The sequence below is a fragment of the Scomber scombrus genome, chromosome 12 (genome assembly GCF_963691925.1).
Source record: "Scomber scombrus chromosome 12, fScoSco1.1, whole genome shotgun sequence".
Classification (NCBI taxonomy): Eukaryota; Metazoa; Chordata; class Actinopteri; order Scombriformes; family Scombridae; genus Scomber; species Scomber scombrus.
Genome location: NC_084981.1, coordinates 9,346,572 through 9,369,550, shown reverse-complemented (window position 1 = coordinate 9,369,550; position 22,979 = coordinate 9,346,572). Strand labels below are relative to the sequence as shown.

The 22,979-nt window shown below is 39.9% G+C and overlaps 1 protein-coding gene across 1 annotated transcript; it reads right to left on the bottom strand.

Moving 5' to 3' along the window:
• Window positions 1-7: 7 nt before the first annotated feature.
• egln1a (egl-9 family hypoxia-inducible factor 1a) lies at window positions 8-20,595 on the bottom strand. Its single transcript, XM_062430145.1, has 5 exons — window positions 19,589-20,595; window positions 6,629-6,748; window positions 865-1,001; window positions 711-778; window positions 8-560 (listed from the first exon to the last, which is right to left on the bottom strand). Exons 1-5 carry the CDS (start codon window positions 20,294-20,296, stop codon window positions 505-507), a joined length of 1,089 nt encoding a protein of 362 aa, XP_062286129.1. The 5' UTR covers window positions 20,297-20,595; the 3' UTR covers window positions 8-504.
• Between the last annotated feature and the right edge of the window lie 2,384 nt (window positions 20,596-22,979).

The window sequence follows — 22,979 nt, the reverse complement described above, 5'->3', positions numbered from 1 at the left end:
ACTGTAGTTCTGTCAGAAAATTGTGTTTTTAATTCAGATCATTCCTCATATTATTGCAAACTCAAGCACATTTGCCATACAGTAGCTTATAACAGCTGATTCCATGTGAAAAGCATAACACATTAAGCATATGCAGAACACTGTACCTTTAAGGAATTAACTGCAAAAACCAATATGCAAAAGATGAGCTTAATTCCGGTTTGAAGTGATTTTCTGAAAATGTCAGCTGTAATGTAAGCGTTCTCCACCACAAAATGGTGAAAGGAAAAAAAACACACAATCCCTTTCAGTACAATGTCATGACATTCAAGGTCCGCTGGGTTGCCCAGGTTGATTGAAAACAAACAGAATTCGCTGTGTATTTGTTTTTCTAAGCATGGATCTTCCACCCACTCGAGCAAAAGTCTGCTGTTTTCCATGTAAAGCACACACACATGCTCTCTATAGGCCACTTTCTTAGGACAGAGCACTTAATGGCTGGTTGTAGGGGACGCAGGCTTCCAACTAGCTGGGGTCTGATGGTTTGCCGAGTTCAACCTTTACTCCTTTTTCTCCTGCACCTGCACAAAGAAAAGAGGAAAAAAACATGCATTTGTTACAACTGTACACTACCTGTAAGTGAATTATGACAACAAACAAGAGATAATGTAGAAGACAGAAGGCCTGAGACAGTAGGAACAGGACTGTGTTGTTTCCACATCAAAGCCTACCTGTTAAATACTTTTCTTTAGCTCTGGCCCGCTCATCTGCGTCAAAATACCACACCGTTATAGCATACCTGTGGAGACAGAATTAGAGCGGTGAGTCACCGCAAAGCAGACCTGATCGTCTGAGCGTGTGCAGTGGACAGACTCGGATGCTGACCTGGTGGAGAAGGCGGGCTGAACCTCGTGAGGGTTCCGTCTGTCTGACCAGAATAACAGCAGACGGTCAAATTTGGGCTCGATGTCGGCAAACTGGGCCTTTCCTTCAGGGAAGATTCGAAGAAGGCCACCATGTTCCTGGAAGAGCAGAACAAGAAGAAACAGCCCCATTATGTATACAAATCAGGACAAAGCAATAGCAGGAAGGTAAGGACAGACTATAGGAAGCAAACACTAAGCGAAGCCTCTGCACTGATCATGTGTTGGGATTTGATTACTGTTGTGTTCACCCACATTAAAAAAGCTAGAAATTCCCTAAAAACTGCACATAGCATTAATAAGTAAGATCCATTCAAATACTGTATATGGCAGACTTGTTAAATGATCAACATAGGACGACAATGTTAAGGAAAAGGGTTGTCCAACTCCAAGGGCTAGGAGGAAAGCTCAGGATAGGAAGCAGCAGCGGGGGACGGCTTTCCTGTGGAGGGATAGGAAGAATAACCCACAGGAAAACTGCTCTGGCTGGATAAAGGACCTGGAGAGTGAAAAAGCAGATTGCTGCAAGCGTGCCGCTTAAACTCTCACACTGCTGATATGATAGGCCCCTCTCTTCACACGCAAACTAGCAGAGCAAAAAAGGTTCACACCCTTTGTTGGAGGAGTAAAGCTATTCTCATTTATACTCCTTTGAATGAGGGGGAATGCCGGTGGTGTGACAACTAAATAAAGCACAATAGGGTCAAAGAAGACGGGAGAGGTTTTTTTCATCCTTCTCTGCAACAGGCCGATAGCTAAGGGAGCACTGACTTTAATGCACATATAGCCAAGTTGGTTTTAACATTGAGTGTGCAGTGAAATTAACACGTGCCTGCAGGCTGGGAATCTATATCAAGCTAAATTAGACTGATGTTAAATGACAACACGTACAATCCAAAAAATGTTAATTTTAGCTTAGAGGATGAGAACAAGCAGTCAAATTGTGTTGTAACATTGACTGACCCTTGATATTTTAAAGTTTATAGCCGTGCTACTCCACATGCAGCTGTACGAATGGCAATGGCAATACCAGTCAGTTCGTTCACCACTTTGGTCCAGACTGAAATATCTCAACAACCTCAGTATCATTTAAAATGAAACAGACAGTCGTGGGTGATTCCCTGACTTTTCCTGATGGATTGGTAATGCGTAAAGAAACCAAGAAAGGCAGGTGATACTGTAAGCTAGTTAGTCTCTGAGTGACGATGTATAAAGTATCCTTCATGTTCTACACTGGGGCTTCCAGGGAGGCTTGGGAATACAACAAAAGCCTTGCTATCTTATGCCTTTGAAATGATTTACGATACTTGAAAATCATTTATACAATGAACAGTATGCACACACACTTCTATCAGAAATTTGACTTACGATACACATACAGGTTAATTTGAAAGCCACATGTTACAGTTTGAAAAAGGATTTTGTATAGAAGAGAGATAATGTTGGAAATTGGGGATATGTAACAGGAACAATTGAAGCGGTACATTCCAACTTCATGTTAAGACTAATTTACAGTGGGTCGCTCAGCAGAATAGAAAGACACAAAATTTTCAATATATGCTTCAGTGAAAGGTTTCAGTTGTCTCTAACTAAACTAATTTGACAAGGATGTTACAAGCTATCTAAAGTTACAGACCAAAATATCAAATCCAGTCAAAACTACATCTCCATGGTGATGTTTGTAACACAACCCAATCACGTTATTAATATGTCATTTATGTTGAGTGGCACTTAACAGCGTTGAGCGACCTAGCATAAATCAACCTTTACTCTCTCTCATGGAGTATCCAGGCAACCGCATTCTGTAAAGACAGCTCATTACACACCCAATAAAACAACCAATCAGAGACCAGATTGTAATTATTCACATGTCCAACAGGGTTTCAAAACACGGCTCATTTGAATAATTGAAGCCTGTGCATGAACATGACAATGGAAATCATGCAACAGCTTGGTGGATTAACATAAGGGACCACCTGATGTACACTGTCACAACAGGACAAGATTCAGTATCCACATGAACAAGCTAAAACTGTCATTGTGTTAACTCAGAGTAACACAAAAGATGGTTCTTGGGAAAGGGATCTCAAACACTCACTGAAAACTGATCAAACTCAAAAGTAACAAATAAAACATTAGATTGTCACTTATCAGCATCTGTTGGCTATAAAATACATGTGGTAACAACATTTTGATACACTCTGCATGTTTTCATAGCAACATGAAACCACTGATAGCTTCCAAAAAGGGTCAAGTCATGTGCAGGTACTGTACATTTGTTCAAAATCAAACCCACTTTACCTTACTGTTGATTTAATGTTTCATAAATGTAAAAATAATGATAACAAATGCAAAAACAGGCCTCAGGGACAAAGAGGAACAGCAGTCACAGGCTAAAACTTATCAACTGTGACATGATGCAGTACATCAGTGGCTGATAAAGCCTGCAAAGCTTTGCCGCAGTGTTTGCCACGGTGATTCAGTTACTTCACAGTTACGCTAAGTACAGTTCAATTATGTGTTGTTATTTTGTCTACTGTCCCATAGCAGAGGACATGTCCCTGATACACATGCGTTCATGTTGCCCAATTGCTCAATTGATGACAGTTAATAAGGGTTATCATCTTTTAAGAAGTACTCATCATAACCAAAAGACAGAGTGTTCTGTTAAGTATGAGAGGATAGTGTCGATCACAATCTTTTGTCTATTTATGTGTGTTTCCTCAGAAAAACATGAAAGCATCCTTCCACCTTACAGATACCACTTTCTGTGATATAGTCTGTTACTTCACAGTCAGCAAAAGCCTGTTTATCTCTCACATACTCAAAGGATGACTTCGTAAACTAGTACAGTTTGGTTGTGCACATTTTGTTTTAGTTTTAATGATTCAGTAATTACCTTTGTGAGACGAGTGTGAAGTACGTTGTGACTACTTTCTACGCAACCACCCTGACATTTTTGTCTTGATAACTGCAGTGTTTTTTCGATTTGATCGGCCCACTAGGGGAGGAGGTGCTTCCATTTCTGTGAAAACTTTATCTGTCTCTGTCATTCCATCTGTATCTAAGCAGAAATGTTCTGAACTCTTGGCTTTAAGTGTTTGTCTGGGGAAAAATCATGATGGAAAAGTGCTACTTATTGGCATTTTATTGTTCACCCTCTGCTCCCACGGGTGTGATAGATGTTTTAATTGATTTGATTTCCAGATATGAAAAACTCAGAACTTCTTATCCTCAGTGATAGGGCTGGGTATCGTTTAAAAAATTACTATACCAGTATCAATTCAAGTACCCTTAAATTGATACCGATACCAGTTGAGTACTATTCGATACTCAATTCTGTGCACTAGCTTTTATCCGCTGTAACAGGCGTGTAGTGTTGCCACACTTTTGAGCGTTTAGGTGGCATCTTGGCTGCTGAACTGCTAAGCGCGCTAACTCAAATTCACCGCGACTTCACCACCACAGATGGGTTGTAACTGCTGTGGCAGTGGGCCAATCACATGTCACATTAAATCGAAGAATGATTGTGTTGATTGGCTGTGGGCAAATCCATACAAATAGTCATATTTTCAAGCTCTGGGTGCAAAAAGGATTGATTGCAGGTATCATTTGATGGGAGATGTTTTGATACTACTTGGTGTCGATTTATTTCGGTCAACACCTTTAAAATTTATCGATTACCCAAACCAGGCCTTCCTGAGTGATATGAATATAAACTGGTTAACACTTCTGATAATCCAAAAAATATCTTCATTGATTTCAATGGATGCATCTGTGACACAAAATTGCAAATATCCAAACCACAAATCACTTTTCTCTCACCTTTCAATCATTATCACATAGTCCTACTTCATCCTTTCCTAATGAAATTGTTCAAGGTTCTACCACTATCCCAGTTGAAAAGAAAATACGTGATGCATTTAATGAACATTGTATTTCCTCCTGCTGTCTCTGATGGCAGCACTCAGACCTTTACATTTAAGCCTTTTACGAATCATGTCATCAAGTGTTGCCAAAAAATCCACTGGGGCAGATCATTTAGAGCCAAAGCTCTTTTTATTAGCAGCCTCACTACTAGTTAAGATGCTTAACTTATATTTTAAATCTGACTGTGTAAAACTAAGCATCCCTGACCTTTGGAAGACAGCATACATCCTAGCTTTGCATAAAGGAGGTCAGTCCAATGAGATAAATCATTATTGTCCAATGTCTAAACTATCATGTCCAGCTAGAGAAACTGGTTAAGGATCAGGTGAAAACATTTTTTATCTTAGCAATCCATTTGTAAAACCTTATCAATCAGGTTTTAGACCCGGGCCTAATACTGTGAGGGCAGCATCCAAAGTCTTGAATGATGTAGCTAGTGCATTAACAGGCAGGATTGTGTTGCCCTTTTTATTGATTTATTTAAGGATTACAATACTGTTGATCATCAATTTCTATCAAAATATCTGGAATCTATTGGGTTTGACAAAAAGTTGTGTAATTGGTCTGCTAATTATGTCACTGATAGAACATAAGCTGTTGGGGCTGATACATCAGTCCAGCTTTATTAGTATTAACAAAAGGTACTTCAAAACTTGCATTCTTATTTTTGTGCTGCAGAGCAATTTTTAACTGATCTTAAATTGCTTTTAAACTCCGATGAATCAAAAATGCATGCTACTATTACACCCTTAATAGGGCAGAAAAGAGTATCCTCTTATAAATATCCTTAAAAGCAGAACTGACATTCGTTGACAGAAATAAGCCATGTATTGCCCAGAACTGCAGAATGCAACGATCAGCCTTTTAAACTGTTGTGAGCTATGGCGATGAAATGTATATGCTTCTCACCTGCATCTTTTCTTAAACCTTGTGATGCAGTCATCTATCATTCCACCCTTTGGTTCATATCTGGAGATGTCTTTAGAACGCATTGTTGTATACTATATGAGAAAGATGGGACGCAGTTGTTGGCAGTGAGAGGACAAATGTACAAAGCACTTATTGGAAAACTTCCTCAGTATCTCACATTTCTTTTTAACTGTAGATCATTGTCACACTGCACTAGGTCCCCAGACTATTTGAACCTCAAAAATCACCAAGTTAGTATTGAGACAATAAAATTGGCTTTTAATTACTATGCTCAACAGAAGTGGAACAACGTGCAGAAGCTTGTAAAACTGGACAAGCTTATCCATTTTAATCAATTAAAATCTCTTTTCTTTGAATTGATTGTTGGGACTTTTTGCTGTATAATCTGTTGGTGTATACTGTAACTTTTGTGTGCTTTTATTATTATTATTTACATGTACTATAATCAGGGTTTCTTTGTAAAAGAGCAGAGCAGATAGCATGAGGGCGCTCTTGCCCTTCCTTGGGTGTGGCTGGATTAGCAGGATCCCTGTGTTTAATGGGATTATAAATGAGGAGAGTGGCCGGACAGCACGTACTGACAGTGCTGGGGTGTGCAGCGTGGAATAAAGGAGGGTGATATAAAGGGTGGTGACTGACATGGAGACAAGAACTAAGCTGCCTTGTCACAGGAGGTCCAACTGGACTATGAAGACCAGACACTATGCCTTTTAGTACATTTTTTGTTTTGTGAATTCAGTGATCATTTCAAGTCACAACTGAATCAATATATACGACAAAAAAAGACAATTTAAACAAGAAGATTTAAGTTCAAATCAGAGTAAAAATCATTGGCTACTAATATTTTTTCCACACATCACACATACCTTGGCATTCCAATCTTTATTAAGGTAATATATGCACGTGACACACCGTCCATCGCCGTTTGGGTTATCCACATGGCGCACGTAACCTGTTCCTCTTCCAGGATAACACGCTACCATTGCCTGAAGACAGGAAGATGAAAAAACATGATTAGTAAAAACAGACACTTGATGACGAAAGCACGAGTGCATGCATAATATGTTTAAATCTCATGTGTCTCATTAAACAGCACAACAGAATGACTGCATTGGCATGAGGAGGGTACAGTCAAGGTTGCATTAAAATTGTGTGTGTGTGCGTCGGTGCAAACGCGAGTCCCAGCAGGGATCCAGTCAGTCAGAGCTGGCCTTGGAAGCAGCTCCCGTTGCCTTTGTTGGCCCCTGACGTGGGGATGCAGTAGTTGGTCTTGGCACAGCCAGATCACATTGTCCTTGCCTCACCTGCACCAAGACTGATACACACAGAGGCTGCTCACAACACAGCTGCCTCATTATAAACTTTAAACTAGCGAGAAAATAAACCGGAGATATCGCGCTGCACGTCAACTTCCCCTTGCCTTTTCCTGCTCTATTAAGACTCACATGATCTGCTTGGGTGTTGGCAGTGAACCCCTATGAGCTCTTGTAAACTTCTTGGTGTAAACAGCAAGTGAAAGCACTCATACTGCGGAGAAACTCCCTCAGGAATAAGTCACACAAGTGGTGACTCGTACACAGCGGGAAGGACTGTGACAGAAACACTTGTCTTTTCTTCAGAAGTAAGACTTCCATGACAGACTCGATCTAAAAAAAAATTCCATCTGTCTCTATCATCTCGAATCATTTTCATAACAACCACTTCAAGCTGTACTCAGCATACAGTATCGGGTTTTCGCACTGTAAGAACTGGCTTGAAATAACTTCATGCGACTAGCTGCTCGTCTTCTCTGGCTTCAAGGCAGATAAAGGGGAACTGAGGTGAGTGGCGAACGTGCACAAATGCAGAGGGCAGATTCAACCCCCATACACTGTTTAAGCAGTGATATGACAAACAAAAGGCAAGTTCCTCCGCATTCTTTCACACACTTGGATCAACATAACCCATAGCAACATTATTATAAACACTCGCAGCAGACTAAACTCCTGCACTCGTGCCAAGCGGAATATTGTCAGACTTATCTTGTCTACAGAGAAATGATAGGATGTGTTATATTTGCAAGTAAGACTTCAAGAGGTTGAACAGAATGACTAAATTAATATGCATGCGTATAGGTCTAAATACTTTAGTAAAAGTTCATTTTATCCGACTTTTCAGTAATTGCCTTGCAAAGTCTTTTCGTGCAAAACATTTTTTCTATGTTTTTGGGTTTTTTTTACGTTTTGCTATGCTCCATGAGAGCAAATCAAAATCATCCACATCACACATACGCCTGAATCTCATATGATCGTACTTGCTTGCGTCAGTCCACATTGTGCTCACATCTTTTGAGTGATGCAGGTTACCACTGGAATGCACAGTATCAGGGCCTTCAAAAACAACAAAACTTCAACATAAAGATGTGTGTGTGTGCGTGAGGGGGGGGGGGGGGGGCGTGTGGATTCTTGCTCCGGGTGCACAAACTCACTTTATCGATTTAAAAAAAAAAAAAAAAGGGTGGGTCACAGAAAAAAAAAAAAACCCCAAAAAAACAAGGCTGCTTGAAATCAAAGCGGGTGAAGGTCGCAAACTGACAAAGGGCTTCCTGTCCGTAAGACGGAATACAGTAAGCTTTTCTGTGTGTGTGTGTGTGTGTATGAGTGAGTGTGAGAGGGAGAAAGAGAGAGGGGCACAGACAGAGTGAGGATAGGGGTGGGGCTGCAGCAGAAAAGAGGAGTGAACTGCTGTAAACTTTGACTCCTGGCCTCCCTCCAGAGGGAGCAGTATTTTAATGGTTGTGCTACGTGCAGAGCGTGAGGAAGGTTGGCTGATCCTCGGCTATGTCACCCCTCCCACCCTTAACTGCTCGGCTCACGCTGCAAAGGCTGAAGATGGGTAAACAGTTGCTGCGAGGAAAGCGTGTTTGTGTGGATTCAGATGTGTGAGGGTGGGGTGTGTGTGTGTGTGTGTGTGTGTGTGTGTGTGTGTGTGTGTGTGCGTGTGTGTGTGGGCTGGCTGACGGTGTGAAAGCGCTCGCCAAAAAAAAACCCCGGACACAGCAGTTTCGCCTTTTCCTTTCCTTACAATAGACAGCTGTAGAAACTGTATAAGCCTTCATCGACTGCCGGGAATCATATCTCTTAACAAGTTCGGTAACACACCTGTGAGTATGACAGGTGGGGTTGTTCTAAAATATACAAAAGTTTTGTTTCCTTATGAATATTTAACAAACTTCTCAAAAATGCTGATAAAAATGATGAATGAAAAGTGAAAGGTAAACTAAAGCAGCAACTAACATGTAACAATGACTGCACATAAAGATCAGAGTATACAAATGACCTTCTGAAAATACAAGAAAGTGGAATGCAGCAACAGCTAGTATCTGCAAATTCCAAGCTCATACGAAGTGCTATTTAACTCCAGTTTGCCTTTCATGTGATCTGGTCATGAGGACCCGGCTAGCTGAGACACAGAAGACTACTTTTGATCAAATCTTCAGTCAGAGGACTGCAGATGGCTTAGATGAAAATCCTTGATGAAAAATGCAAAATACAACTGCAATACAGACGGCGTCAGTGATCAGCGGTTTGTACTGACAAACATGTGAAAGTAAGTCACTGATTCTACACAAAAAAGATCTTTTAAATACAGGTTAATCTACAATGATCCATTTTGCTACAAACTCTGAAAGTGGTATTATCAAAGTCTTGAACGAAATTGGGTTTTTTTAAGCTCCGATACTGACAAGGATTTCTTTTTAAAGAAAAAAAGAGGAAGGTCTAAATTAAACTGGTCTACACTGCTGGAAGCTTTTCTTCCGTTGCCATCTTCACCCCTGACCTTGTATCCCTATTTGAGCTTCAGCTTTTCAGCCACTTATTCTTCCGCGTTCCTCTGTGGCCCTCATTAGGAGGTTGACCTCACTTGCTGTTTGTTTACATTCCACAGGCACGGCTTCAGAGGCCAACTGGCATTCACAGGCAAAGAGTGAACGAGAGGGAAGTAGAGGTCATCAAACGAGATTGCTGAAGCCTTCAGCTACACCGACTGAAGGGCAAACGTTTTGCCACACGCGCAGATTTAACTGAGTGCGTGCATTTAACACACTAAATGACATTATAAATAACTTTTAAGTGAGTCAGTTATAACACCAATAGTCTGCATTCGCTGCAAAGAACTCATCGGTTATCAGCTAAAACGCTACTCAAGTTTGATCTTAGTTTTCTCAATATCAAGGTTGGCAGTGCAAGTGAGCAATTACAGAACTATTTCAGTGTTAATACTGACAGTAAATGCTTTATCAATAAAAAGGAAAACTAATTCAATTCATCCAATATTGGTGGAGAAAAGGACCAATTCCACTTTAAGTTCTTTCTTAGGTTACATTTACCACAATTCATTGTTGCAGTTAATTTCAGACAATAGCTTTCTGTTTATTATGAGATATCGTCACTGCTGATATAGAGATTAATTTAACTCTTCTACATCACAATTACAAAGGCCGATGGTCAGTGTAACACTCCTGACCGAAATCTGTGTTGGGCATCTAAAGTAATTCAATAAATCAACAATTCAAAGTGCAGACTGGAGATGGAGGATCGTGTGTGTGTGTGTGTGTGTGTGTGTGTGTGTGTGTGTGTGTGAGAGAGAAAGAGAGAGCGAGAGAGCAAGCTGGACTACGCAAGTCGTGCGCTGTTGTTTATTTATCTTCCTCATTCTCAATTTATCTCAGACAGCTACAACTCAGACCCCAAATAAATCAAGCTTGCACTGGACGGCACATGACAATCTCAAGTAAGACTACTGTGAGTTATACGAGGCTAAACTTAGTGAAGTACTGTAAACTAAGACACACGCCTCTAGTAAATACTGTTTAGGCTATGTTTACACGGAAACGATCTGAACAGAAAACGCAAAAGAGGCGTTGCGTTCTCACTTTTTATTCCGCGTTAAAACGAGCGTTTTTTGGGGGAAAATCTGCGTGCAAAAGTTTGTGGAATTCAATGTTGTATGCACGCCAGGCGGCCACAACACCACAAAGTCCGCGCCTGTTTAGAACCTTCCTTCTACTTCTCTCCCTAGTAGCGCGAAATTGAAAACCAAAACCAAAACATGGCTAAGAAGCGAACAAAAACTGACCATTTTGTCTCAGACTACATTTCTCTCCCCTATCCTCTGTCATTGTCGGCCCCGCTGCAGCAGACAGGTATCAGCAGAAGGATAGGTACGTGACGTCACATGGAAGAGCGTCTGTCACCTAGGTTACAGCAGACCGCAGCAAAAACTCCGCTGCATTTAAGGCAGACTTTTGCGTTTTTACCCTTTAGACAGGAACGCGACGGTGGAGCGTTTTTAAGATTTCCACTCTGGAGGGTGGTTTCACTTTTTTGCGTTTTTAAGCCTCAAAAACGCCGTCACCGTCTAAACGAAAGGCACATCCGATAAAATATTTTATATTATTAATATTTTCACCCGCGAGCGATGTTGTGTAAACAGGGCCTTAGAATTAGTGTGGTTCAAGCATATGATCACACCGTTATCAGCAACATTAAATGGACAGCTGAGGAAATCGGTGATGTGATTTTAACTCCATTATTTGAACTAAACTAAATAATAAAGAGTTGGAAAAAATATAAATTTATAATTTGGCAGGCACAAGAACAAGTTAAACATTACTAAACTATGATAGGGATTTCTTCATACCTCTAGTGCAGCTGTGGTACGTGACAAAGCCTGCTGCTGGTAGTGAAACAGCAAAACTGTTGCAGTCTGATTTATATTGATACTAGCTGCTTAACTGGTTAGTTTCAATTCAAATCACCAGACAGTTTGGCTGTTTGGTGTCGTTTTTTCTAACTGCAGACCTGCTGTGTCATAACAAAATAATTACTAAGGTCAAACACAGGAGACACTTTTTGCAGTGTACGTTAAACACAACACCTGTTAAAACCGGAAAGATGCAAGTATGGCACACCTATGATTTTCTGCTGACAGAATGAAGAGTGTCAATGTAGATTTCCAGCAGCACCTCTATTAGAAATATTGACAGATATATAGATATAAAAGAATTTGCCATTTGAGTGCTGCCAGTGGAAAAGACTGCAGAAAAACCCCACTCTGCAGGCATGCACATTAACAGCAAGCCAGCTGTCACAGGATCAATAAATGATGCTTTACATTATTACTATAAGTGTTTTTGATGTCAACAAATCTAGTTATGAATTTCCTTCCCTTTTAAAAAAACAACTATTGACTTCTGCCTGAATGTAAATATCTAGCATGTGCTTGTAGATTAATGAGTGTAAAAATGATTCCGTAAAGTCCAGAGTGAACCGCAGCCTTTCTGCTATGTAGAGCCATTTGTGGTTTGCTGAGCATTTGGTTATGACCGCCACGAAGTCATAAATAATAAAAATTCCATTATGAAATCAAATGGATGTTTAAAGCCCTGCGGTGTACAAGTGAAGGAACAGTCCCGTTGTGACTCGTGGATAAAGAGAAATTCGACCAGACAGAAAAACTAAGTGATGAACCATGAGTAATATTATGTACAAGATGATCAATTTCATTATGCATGTATTTTATCAACAGCTGTTATTTTGTAGAGAATTTTTGGGGTTAAAACTACGACATTTGATTGATTACATTATTCTGACTTTTGTAGAGAAAGTTCTGTTTGAGTTCAGAGAAAAGATAAATAAATGTGAGGTCAATCATTTTTTTGAGATGCACCAACTGTGTGAATTCAAGTTCAGAAAATTAATTCCATGTGTGGCTCACATTTTTTACATTTTCCACAAGCAAATAAAAAAAACACAAGATAAGTAGACAGCTTCTACAATGTTCGCCAGAGAGTAATATTTATCATTGTTTAGCCTGTTGCTCTGCCGCCGACCTTAAGCCATACAATAAATAGTACAAGGACTGCATTTATATAATGCTTTTAATCTGAACCTCTTACAATTGCCCACACACATTTACACACTGATAGCAGTGAAACATTGAAGCAATATGGAGTTCATTGTCTTGTTCAAGGACACCTCGGCATGCAGAAAGGAGCTCCACCAGTCGATGTAGATGGCAAACAACAACCACTATATTATATTTATCATTGATTAAAGCCTTTTGCCACAAGCCCACTGTTTCCATTTAAAAAAAAAGAAAAAAAGAAAAGCAAAATAAAACAGTTTGGGGTTTTGAAAGGGAGGAGTCACTGAAAGAAATCTCAAAGAACTCTATCCGTGGTTCATGTAATAATATGAGCCATGCACTGGGGTGGAGCTGAAAAAAAGCTGCAAGGGGTCTGCTCACTTCACAGAAGAGATGCTTATCCAAACATGAATACAAACAGTTGGGATGGAGACCTTGTAGCGCAGGAGACTGTGGGAAACCAGACAGTTTGGGCCCCAGCTTGGGATAGCTCGCTGTTTTATCTGTCGGACAGTGGTGCAACCTCCAGAGGAAATCCCTGTTTAAAGTAACAACCTAGTTTATTCTTTTCTTCTTTTCTATAGGCTGTGAACAATAGAAGGACATATACAGCGGCAGCCCCCCCCCCCCCTCCACCCTCGACGCACTGCAGCGGAAACACAAGCACTGTCCCTCGTGTTATTACGCAAACTCTGTGAAGGGGATTGAGAAAAGTTCCGATATCAGCACACTCTGCTGGTGTGTCCTGTTGACAAACAAAAGATAACTGCACAGGCTGACCTCTGTGAGCTGCTCGAAGATTAATCTGGAATAAACTCAAACGCTGAGATCCAACTCTGATAAAACTGGCCTGCTGTTTCCTCTTGCACAAAGTCATGAAATCACACAAGACGAGGCGGCACGTTTGAGTCAGAGAGCATGAATTCACCCTCGAAAAATCCTTTCGCAATCAGTCAAGCAGTGTTATAATTATAAACAGCAAGCGCTGGCCGAAGGGTGCAGACATCTACAGTACTGTGCCTGTTTAGTGCTTTAACTTCTTAGCGACTGCTCAGCATAACTGAATACCTCCATCCGTGCCTGTACGAGAGCCAAGTGAGCTCATTCTGTAATTGGATCAGTCACTGATACTTAGAAGCTGCCAGTGGTGGAAGATTGAGCGCAGCAAGAAACATCACTTGAAAAGATCATTTTGAGTCAACGGTCAAAAAAGTTGAGTAAAAAAGAAAGGCGGCGTTGCTTTGGCAGGTAATCGCAGGCCTTTATTAAGCACCGGCTTATACTGTAGCTCTCTTCTCGTTCTCTACCGCAGGCGTACACGAAGGAACACACATATTTTACTACCTTATTATACCCAATGACTTAACTGATTTTGCATTAAATTGATGCAATTAAGACCATCCTTATCCCTTAAAAAAATGTTTTTTTTTAAAAACACACAATTATTCTGGTGTTGCTCCACCCTCCATAAATCTTCCCTGTCTTCCACTCGACAGCTGCAAACAGTCAAAAACAGAAGACCTCTTTCTCAAGGCTCCGTTTGGATTGTGGCCAGGTGCCGCTTCAACAGTCACGCCATAGTAAACGACGAGATAAACGTGTGATCAAGGTTAGAATGTGATAGAAAATATATGTGAGCTGAATGCAAAAATCCATCTTCCTGAGTGAACACAGTTGTTATATTACGCCTTCTGTAAAAGATAGAAGAAAAGAAGATATTACTCAAACTACAGGTCTTCATTTATCTCTACTACTCTGATAAATACAATATAAATAAATCAAAGAAACTCCTCAGAGCGTGCAGCATTGTTTTGTAATATGTGATGTTGAAAAGCCACTGATGGATTAGAGAGTTAAGAAAGGATTCGTCATTCCATCAAGACTCATACTTGACCACAGATGATGGATGAGTCTGTTCTGACTAACCACAGAATTATGACATTATTGCAGACTGTCTGATTGTGAAACAATAAGCAGGAAAAAGTGGCATTCAAGGTGCTGCCCCTGAGCATGCTGGTACTGTAGGAGGAAGGAACGACCGGCTCGGGCGGCCTATAGCATAATGTACAGCCGGCTCCAACACTCAGAGGACCACCACCACATGACTTCCTCTACCCTACTTACTCTATAGGGCTTTAAGATTTAGGTCAACGGTCAGTTTCCTTATGAAAGCAGTTGGGTCCACAGTCAGTCAGTGACGTGACAAATGGCGCAACAAATAAGTCAACATTTGACAATATTAAAGTTCAGTAACTCATAATCAACCGCCACCACGGGGAGAGGGGGATAGATTTTTTTTTCCCTCCAAATTTCAGCAGCTTTAACAGACAATGGGAAGTGAAGGGATCGTTGAGCACGAGTTGAATGATATGTTGTATAGCATCAGAGGATACAAACGATACTAAAAGATTTTTTATCAGTAAGCAGGCAGTTACTGATAGAAAAGCGGGACATTTTTCAAATCACGGCAGGACTGTTTTATGGCAGCAAAAAAAATCCACAGGAGTTTTTTCATCAATGTGATTAAGTGCCTAAGTTCATTATTATTATTATATGGTTTCAAACACTCATTTTTGCAATATAAAATGAAAAATAAAGTAAAAATATCTTTTTCAGATAAAATAAAATACAAAGAGAGTTGGTTTTCATGATTGGTATAAATATTTATCTAAATCCAGTTGTACTTAGTCAAGTTGTATTTTCTTATTAAATTGAATCTATAGTAAGTTATCTCTCCATCAGATATACAAAATAAACCTCAGTATGTGATTGTATTGCATCAATTTTTTTTTTTACTCAGACTAATATCACAAATATGCCTCAAACAGCCGTTATGCTTAGTTCCTCAATTTAAATAAAGAAAAATAATTATATGCATGTGTGCGTGTGTGTGTAAATACATACATATATATATATATATATATATATATATATATATGGTTACTGCATTGGCTTGCAAAACATTTTAAAGGTATTCATGTTATTGTCTCCGGTCCATGTAAATGCAATAATTAATATCAATACTAACCCGATGGCATGCTAGATGAAGTTATCATGTTTCAGGTACAACATAACTGTATACAGGATAGCCTTGAACGCTGGCAGTAAGAATGGTAATAATGCAGCCTGAGCTCAGCAGCTATAGTTTTAACATGCTGGACGTACTAACATTCAGTGGGGAGCAGTGAGTCAGTAACAGGACAATAAACTCAAACTTCTTTATATGTTCAGTGGTAATGTTATAATGGCATCAGAAAGCATTCAACGTGCTGGAACTGCTGAGAAACAAACACGTCCTGCTGCCTGCGACTTCCCACAATGTTATCAAGTGAAGACGGGAAATGGGAACAATGACATTAAATAACTATTTGGGCAAAATCTTTTTCCTCTATCTTTCCCAATGCGAATTGTGCTTACATTGTGTTGTATCCCTTTGAGCCATTGATACTGGCAGCCTTCCATTTGTGCAAGTCATGCTGATTTTTGCTGGTCACAGTCCAGGCGTGTGTTTGCCAAGGCAACTAGGGCAGTAGGTAAGGAAGTCAAGTTCTCAACAGCGTTTGACTCAGTGGCCAGCTGCACACACTGATCGCTCACTGCAGTAATGTGCTTACTGGAAAACGTTTTATGTCTACTCAGAACAAGACGGGGGAAAAAAACACAACTGGACAGGAGGAGCAGCCTAAAAATAACAGCATACGGCCATCAGAGCTCTGAGAAAACCCAGTACCTGATGCAAAACAAAGGACACAGGCTTCAATCCAACATGTGCTCTTTTACTGCCGGATCCCTTAAATGTCACACACTGTGATAACTGAATGTGATATGGCAAGGTGACACATATTAAACAGTGTCTACGCTGACGGGGCTTAGTTTAGTGTTTAATAGTATCAATTTTTGTGTGCTAATCCTAATCCTTTCATGGTCTGACTTTTATACTGAACTCTCTCTACCTTGACCTTCAAACTTGGCAATGCACCAAGGCCAAAACAGTGGCAATCTTCAATAACTATATTTCCCAAAACTGAATGAAACATGAAAGCTATTTTGCAAATAAATGGTGAACATGACAATAAAACCTGTTGACATGGTTGAACAAGTCAGCACATGATATAACTATTTATTTTTTCCTCTAAAACTGAAAGAAGAGGCACAACAAGTTCAGATGGAGACATTTGACAAGTTAGACACTGTAAAATCTGCAGCCCTGCAGTAAATCCTGCCTTCATTAGGATTATCATGTTCAGTTTTTCTACAGATTCAACTTCAGGGTCATTTTGGAGAATGCAGTTTGTCTGTGGTGTTGTTTAAATTAAATTGTGTTTTTAACATCAGTCCACCATCACTGATATACATGTGGTGAGCAAAATCTCAACAGTTTTAACAAAAACTGAATCATGACAACTTTCATAAATGTAAAATGTATTGCAGATATGTTGCATTAGTGTGCATTAGTTTGTTAAGTGTACTTAATACAGTAACAACTGAATGCATTTTAAAAAGGACGCAGGACAAAGCATTACGCCTAACTTACGCCTAAAATGAAACTGACTGTCTACTTCTTCTACTTCAGTGTTTTCTCCCCAAAGGAGAGCAGGAGGAGGGGGAAGCTGAGAGCGGATCGTCGCTTTATGGGTCACAGGGTCATGGTGACCAGATCAGGGTAAAAGGAAGAGTCGGAGGTCACACGCAACTCAACAGCTGAGCTGGAGCAAGGTCGACATTGCTTTGGGCTGCTTTTTAAAAAAAAAAACAGTGCACAGCAGTTGGAAAAGTTAAACATGTCTGACAAGATGTTCAGACAACTTATTAAAGTACACTTGCTGCTCGCTGTCTCAGAGAAACCTGTGTGACAATGAGTTGGCTTACAGTCGGAGTCCTTTTCTTAGAAAAGGTATCTCGAAACAGAGGCTGCCCACAGTTTCCTCTCCTCCGCGATGCCAACTTTCAAACATGCGGGTCCTTGTCTCAGCAAAGCTGTGTTGAGCCGAGACCGTGACAATATGTGTGCATGTGTGATACTGAACTAAATTTATCCCAGCAGCAAACATCTTTTAGCCTGACACCTCTCTACAGTGAGGTCGGGGGGGTTACGGTACAGAGCAGTAGATTCAGCTGTTGGACTTGGATGGTCCCTGGCTCGGGCACATTCATCCCGCTGTTTGTCGAATGATAACAGCTCCTTCAGACACACCCTGTTACTTTACGCTAATAAGACTGAGTTTTAAATGTGTCATCTAACATGCACAATCCTGATTGGTGGCAGAATGTCTTCCTTATTTCCGTGCATGCATTTATGAGCAGTGTGCGTTTATTAGAGCAGCATGAAGTGGAGAAAACGTGCAGGTTGTTAGACGCTTATGAACTGATTCAAGCACTGGTAGAAACTGTATATGTACATTTAATGACCCGTTTACTAGGCGCACCTACAATAGGTAAAAATACAGCCCTGTTGAGCTGAAATTATATAGTACATTAACCAATTGATATAAAAAATAATCTACAATTATTGAAATACTTTTATAATCATTTATGTATAATTTAATGTAGTTGCAGTTATGCACTTCATATAATTTGCTGCTTTTTCTGTGATCTGGATTTTGTACTATTGTGCAGACAGATCAAAAAACCTGAAGTCATCAATTTGAGATTAGAAGAAATTGTGAAGGCAGTTTTCCTCAATATTTTCTGACATTTAACAAACCAAATGATTCATTTAGAAAAAATATGCAGTTGCAGCTCATCATGAAAGTTTTAATGTTCATTTTTTGTTCGAGCTGCTTTAAAGAAGGGCTCATTAAATTTACTGATCACTTGTCAGGCTGTTTCAGGCATTTCATTGTAAGAAGTTTTTTAAATTTTGTCGCCCCATTTATACTAATGTGGGTAGACTAAATATTAGTAACATCTCTTAAACTTCTAAACTAAACTGAAATGACCTGAAACATCTTTCTAGAACAGTCTCCCTATATAAAGCTGAACATTATAACCTTGATGCAGGAAGGATTTACTTTTAGGAATGTTTTATTACACATAAGGTTTAATTAGGTGTACCTAGGTATGAACTGAGTGTAGACCCAATAGATGAAATCTGTCATTACATATTACAAAATTTATGTGCAAAATGTGCATTCAGCAAGTTTTGATCTATGGAGAAAGTAGCTAACAATGTACCTATTGATTCACACATATTTTTCAATGAACAAGCAATGACTCATTTGTTCCAGGCTAGATTAAACACCTCTGTGTGTCACATGCTGGTAGCTGCTTTCATTTGTATTTCTGACAGCTTCAACTGGACTGTGAATCTGCTGCAGACACAAGTTGTCCTCTAAATTTTATTCTGTGCTTATTTATTCTAGTTTGAGTTTTAATTTAAATACTGCACTTTAACCAGGGTGGCTCACTTCATTGAAACCTTTATCAACCGTATATCTCCTCTGTGGTGTCTCGGTTGTCTGAAGTGTTTGAGGGCTTTTATAAAAACCAGTGCTTGGTGTATGAAGACAGAAAATGCTTTGTGTTGAGGTAATACTCCACCTTTCTGACTCAGGGCATTGGCCACGCTTTGCCCTGGAGTAAGAGAGGACTTACTTGCCTCTTACACTTAATGTCGAGCTAAATTAACACACAGGACAAAGATACTGAAGGAAGCTCTGTCTGAATGGAAGAATTTCTGAAATCTGCAGGTTTGATCAGCAGGTGTGTGACTTCTGATGAATGAGGCAATTCAATGCACAACTTACTTTATGATCCTGATCCTCTAGAGTCAGAGTGCCGCTAATTTTAAACCACTTTGTGTGGCAGGTGTGTATGAGCAGAGCTGACTCCTGAGCAACACTCAATCCACTATAACCCACCGACCTTCAGGCCTGAAAACACCCCCACTGTATTTATTCACCTGCTGCAACACTTACTTTTGTCCTTCCATTGATTGTGTAGTTTCCCAGTTTGCCGTTACAATGTCTGATCAGGTCGTCCATGCGACTCATTAGAAAGCGGATCTTGTCGCAGCCGGCCTCCTTCCCCTCTATCCACGTGATTTTGTCCCCTCGGATGTCTTTAGTGGAGTCGCTTTTTTGACTGACCAACTGGCCGTCAGTGAACCTGCCAGTTTTGTGCAGGGCCTTGACATTATCCAATATGCCTAGCCCAGTCTCTGTCCCTAAAAAGTTGTCCACCACACATATACCGTGCTTGTTCATACACGGGACGATGTACTCCTGGGCAAGTTTCAGAGGGGTTAAACTAGTTTGTCCGTTAGGTGTGGCGGTATTGTTGGAGCCGTCATTCCCCGGCGTGTCTCCGACTCCAGGTATCCCTGTGTCTCCGGGTTGTGGTACAGACTCACTGTCCGTTTGCTCGGAGCATTTCTTTTGTGGGCATTTCTCCGGCGCCTTGTCGTCGTCCTCCTGCGGCTGAGCTTGCTCTGGTATCTGTTTGGGAACCTGCGCCTTGTCCGCCTCCCTACAACTGAGCTTGTGTTTCTTCCAGTGCTGTTTCTGATGGTCCTTGCTGCAGTAAAAGGAGCTCCGGCACCTACCGCACTTGAGGAGGTTTTCCATTTTCCCACAAAGTTCACAGTACTGTCGTTCTCGGTCCAAATCGCTCTGCTGCTTCTGCATGTTTGCGACTGCAGCAGGGTGCACTGCGCCTTTAATTCCGATCCTTCACACGCGCCCTGCTAACCGACAACTTTGGAGACGATCCGCCGCCTCTGCCACGCTACACCGAGCGAAACCGTGAAGTGAGACTCAAAACCCGGCCATTCCTGCTCACGTACTCCCTCTTCACATCTTGTATCAGTGGAATAATGCGACAACGTGAGCCCCGAGCTGAGCATTTCGGGCTGGGTCGAGGTCTTCATGAGGCATTTCTGCGGGCTAGCTGTCGGTCAGACGATAGTGCATGGCGCCGCTCCGTGTGTGCTCAGCCTGTCTGTGGGCCAGCCCCGACGTGACGACCACTCACAAGTCCCGCCCCTCCCGCGGTGCCTTCGATGGGCGTCGGACAGGTTAACTGCCTCGAAAAAACGTGGAGGTTATGTTGATATGTCCTGTGGTGAATCAATACTGTTATGGTGTAGACTTGTGATTCTTCTCTATGATCAGGAACCTAATGAGGAGCATTGGACAGATCACAGCCACACAGTAGCCTGTTCTCCCTGTTGTTCTCAAGTAGGAGGGACAGGAGTCTCAAAACACAGGCATTATATATGTGTGTGTATATATTAAATACATATATTTTAATAGCTTTTTATATTTTGTTATAATATTTTATATGTATTTTTTTTTTTAGATATATCTATTTACACGTTTTCTGTTATGGAGTCTCCCAGCCAGAGTATTTCACATGATTGTACTTGTATAACTTGTACAATAAACATCTTGAACTTGAATCTTGAATTTTGAATGCAAGATTGAGGGCTGAAGGAGACAGAGTCTTTTCTGTCAGGGCTCCACTACTATTGAATGACCTGCCCGAAACTCTCAGACTTGCAAATTCAATATCTTCCAGTATATTCACTTTTGAAAACTCACTTGTAATCATAGTGCTTTATTACAATATCGATTTATTTTACTATATATAGTCATTTATTTCATATTTATATTAATGATGTACTGTGTATGCAGGAATGTGTGTGTAACTGGTATTGTTTTCTATCTTATGTTCTTTTTATATCTGTCTTGTAAAGCACCTTGTAATTGCTTGTTTGATAAGGGCTATATAAATAAACTTTATTATTTTTTATGTTATTAACATATTGGCTTGATTTACTCAAGTACTATGCACACAGTTTTGTGGTATTTTTAGCTCAAGTTATTTACTGTTACATTTCATTACACAAGTATAAGAGAGTAAAAATCTTAGGCTTCAGCTCCTTAACAATGCAGTAATAAGAAATAAAGCAACAATCCGTGAAGTCTGGTGTGCATATGTCCTATCAATAATATATAAGTAACTATCTTTATGTGAATAGTATAAGTGTATGAATACATATTTTCTTGCACACAAAGGAAACAGATCAAATATAACAATAATTAAAATATATGAAATAATATATTATGTGTAAAATAATAGAACATTGTGAAACGACTGTACATTTGAAGTTGGCCTACGCATTTATTGAAGTATTTTTACAGTTGGTATTGATACTTTTACTTAAATAAAGCATCTTAATACAACTTATTAAAGTTTTTTTTTAGTTTAAAAAAAAAATGATTTAGTGAAGATAAACATCAACAAACACATTTTTTCTTTATATCTTTGCCACCTCATTCTTTGGTGTTGAGGTCTAACTCAAATATTTTTCAAAAAAACAGTGCAATTTGATTTACATGTCCAAAGCTTTATTTCTTCAAACTGCTTGTCTAAGCATTACAAAAGAAGTTGTGTAATCGTATTATTCACAGCAGAGGCGCTGGAATTAACCGGGGGAGAAAAACTCGAATGTAGGAACTCGAGGGGAGCACCTGAAGGCAGCATCAGTCAACGTCAGTGTGTTTTGCCCTCATTCCTGACTTGCATTTGTGAAATTCCTTTCACACAACAAAAGAATATTTTGCACTAAGATTTTCCTGGTGTTATGGTAAATTGATTAGTTGGATAGAGCGCAGTTTATGAAGCTCACCATTTCAATCGAGAGGGATCTAAATCGACTATCGGAATGTACATTGCAACACATTTTAACAGTCTTTTTATAGAGTGTAAACACATCCTGATTAACATGACATCGTATATGGTGCTGCGGTCTAGAACTCATCACAACAACGAGAGAAAGGGGTCTGTGAGTGACAAGGAGTGTGCTGCTGTGCAGAGGCAAAGCGCAAACTCAAGTTGGCACCAGTCGTGTGGCACGTAGACAGTCTGCAGGAGTCCCTGGAGGGGGGGTTACTGGAAATAAGCGAGTAATCTGATAAAGAAAGGTTGGATGAAACATATTTTAATAGAAAAAAAATGACACAGACCAAAACAAGGATGGCAGCCTGGAGATGACTGATTTACTAATCTGGGTATTGACTAAAAATAGTACTTTGGCTGTAAATAAGGGAGGAGCTGTGTCACTCCATTCTGAATAAGTTTATCACAGGACTATGCATACAATTAAAAGATGCAGTATTTTCAACAATTAACATTGCAGTAATATCCTTCAAAAATAATAATATTTTATAAGTCAAAAACATAAACATAATTAATGTTTCAAAATGAGTGCATGTGCCAACTGCATTTAAAACTATGTGTATTAAAAAAAAAAAAAATTAAACAAAAATTAAAAAATTAAAAACAGCAAATATGACTTTAAATTGT

Coding starts and splice junctions, on each gene's coding strand:
- egln1a (XM_062430145.1), bottom strand. CDS start 20,296: ATGCAGAAGCAGCAGAGCGATTTGGACCGAGAACGACAGTACTGTGAA. Junction 6,749..19,588: donor CAATCAATGGAAGGACAAAA/GTAAGTGTTGCA, acceptor TCCTGTCTTCAG/GCAATGGTAGCGTGTTATCC. Junction 561..710: donor TAAAGAAAAGTATTTAACAG/GTAGGCTTTGAT, acceptor TTCTTTGTGCAG/GTGCAGGAGAAAAAGGAGTA.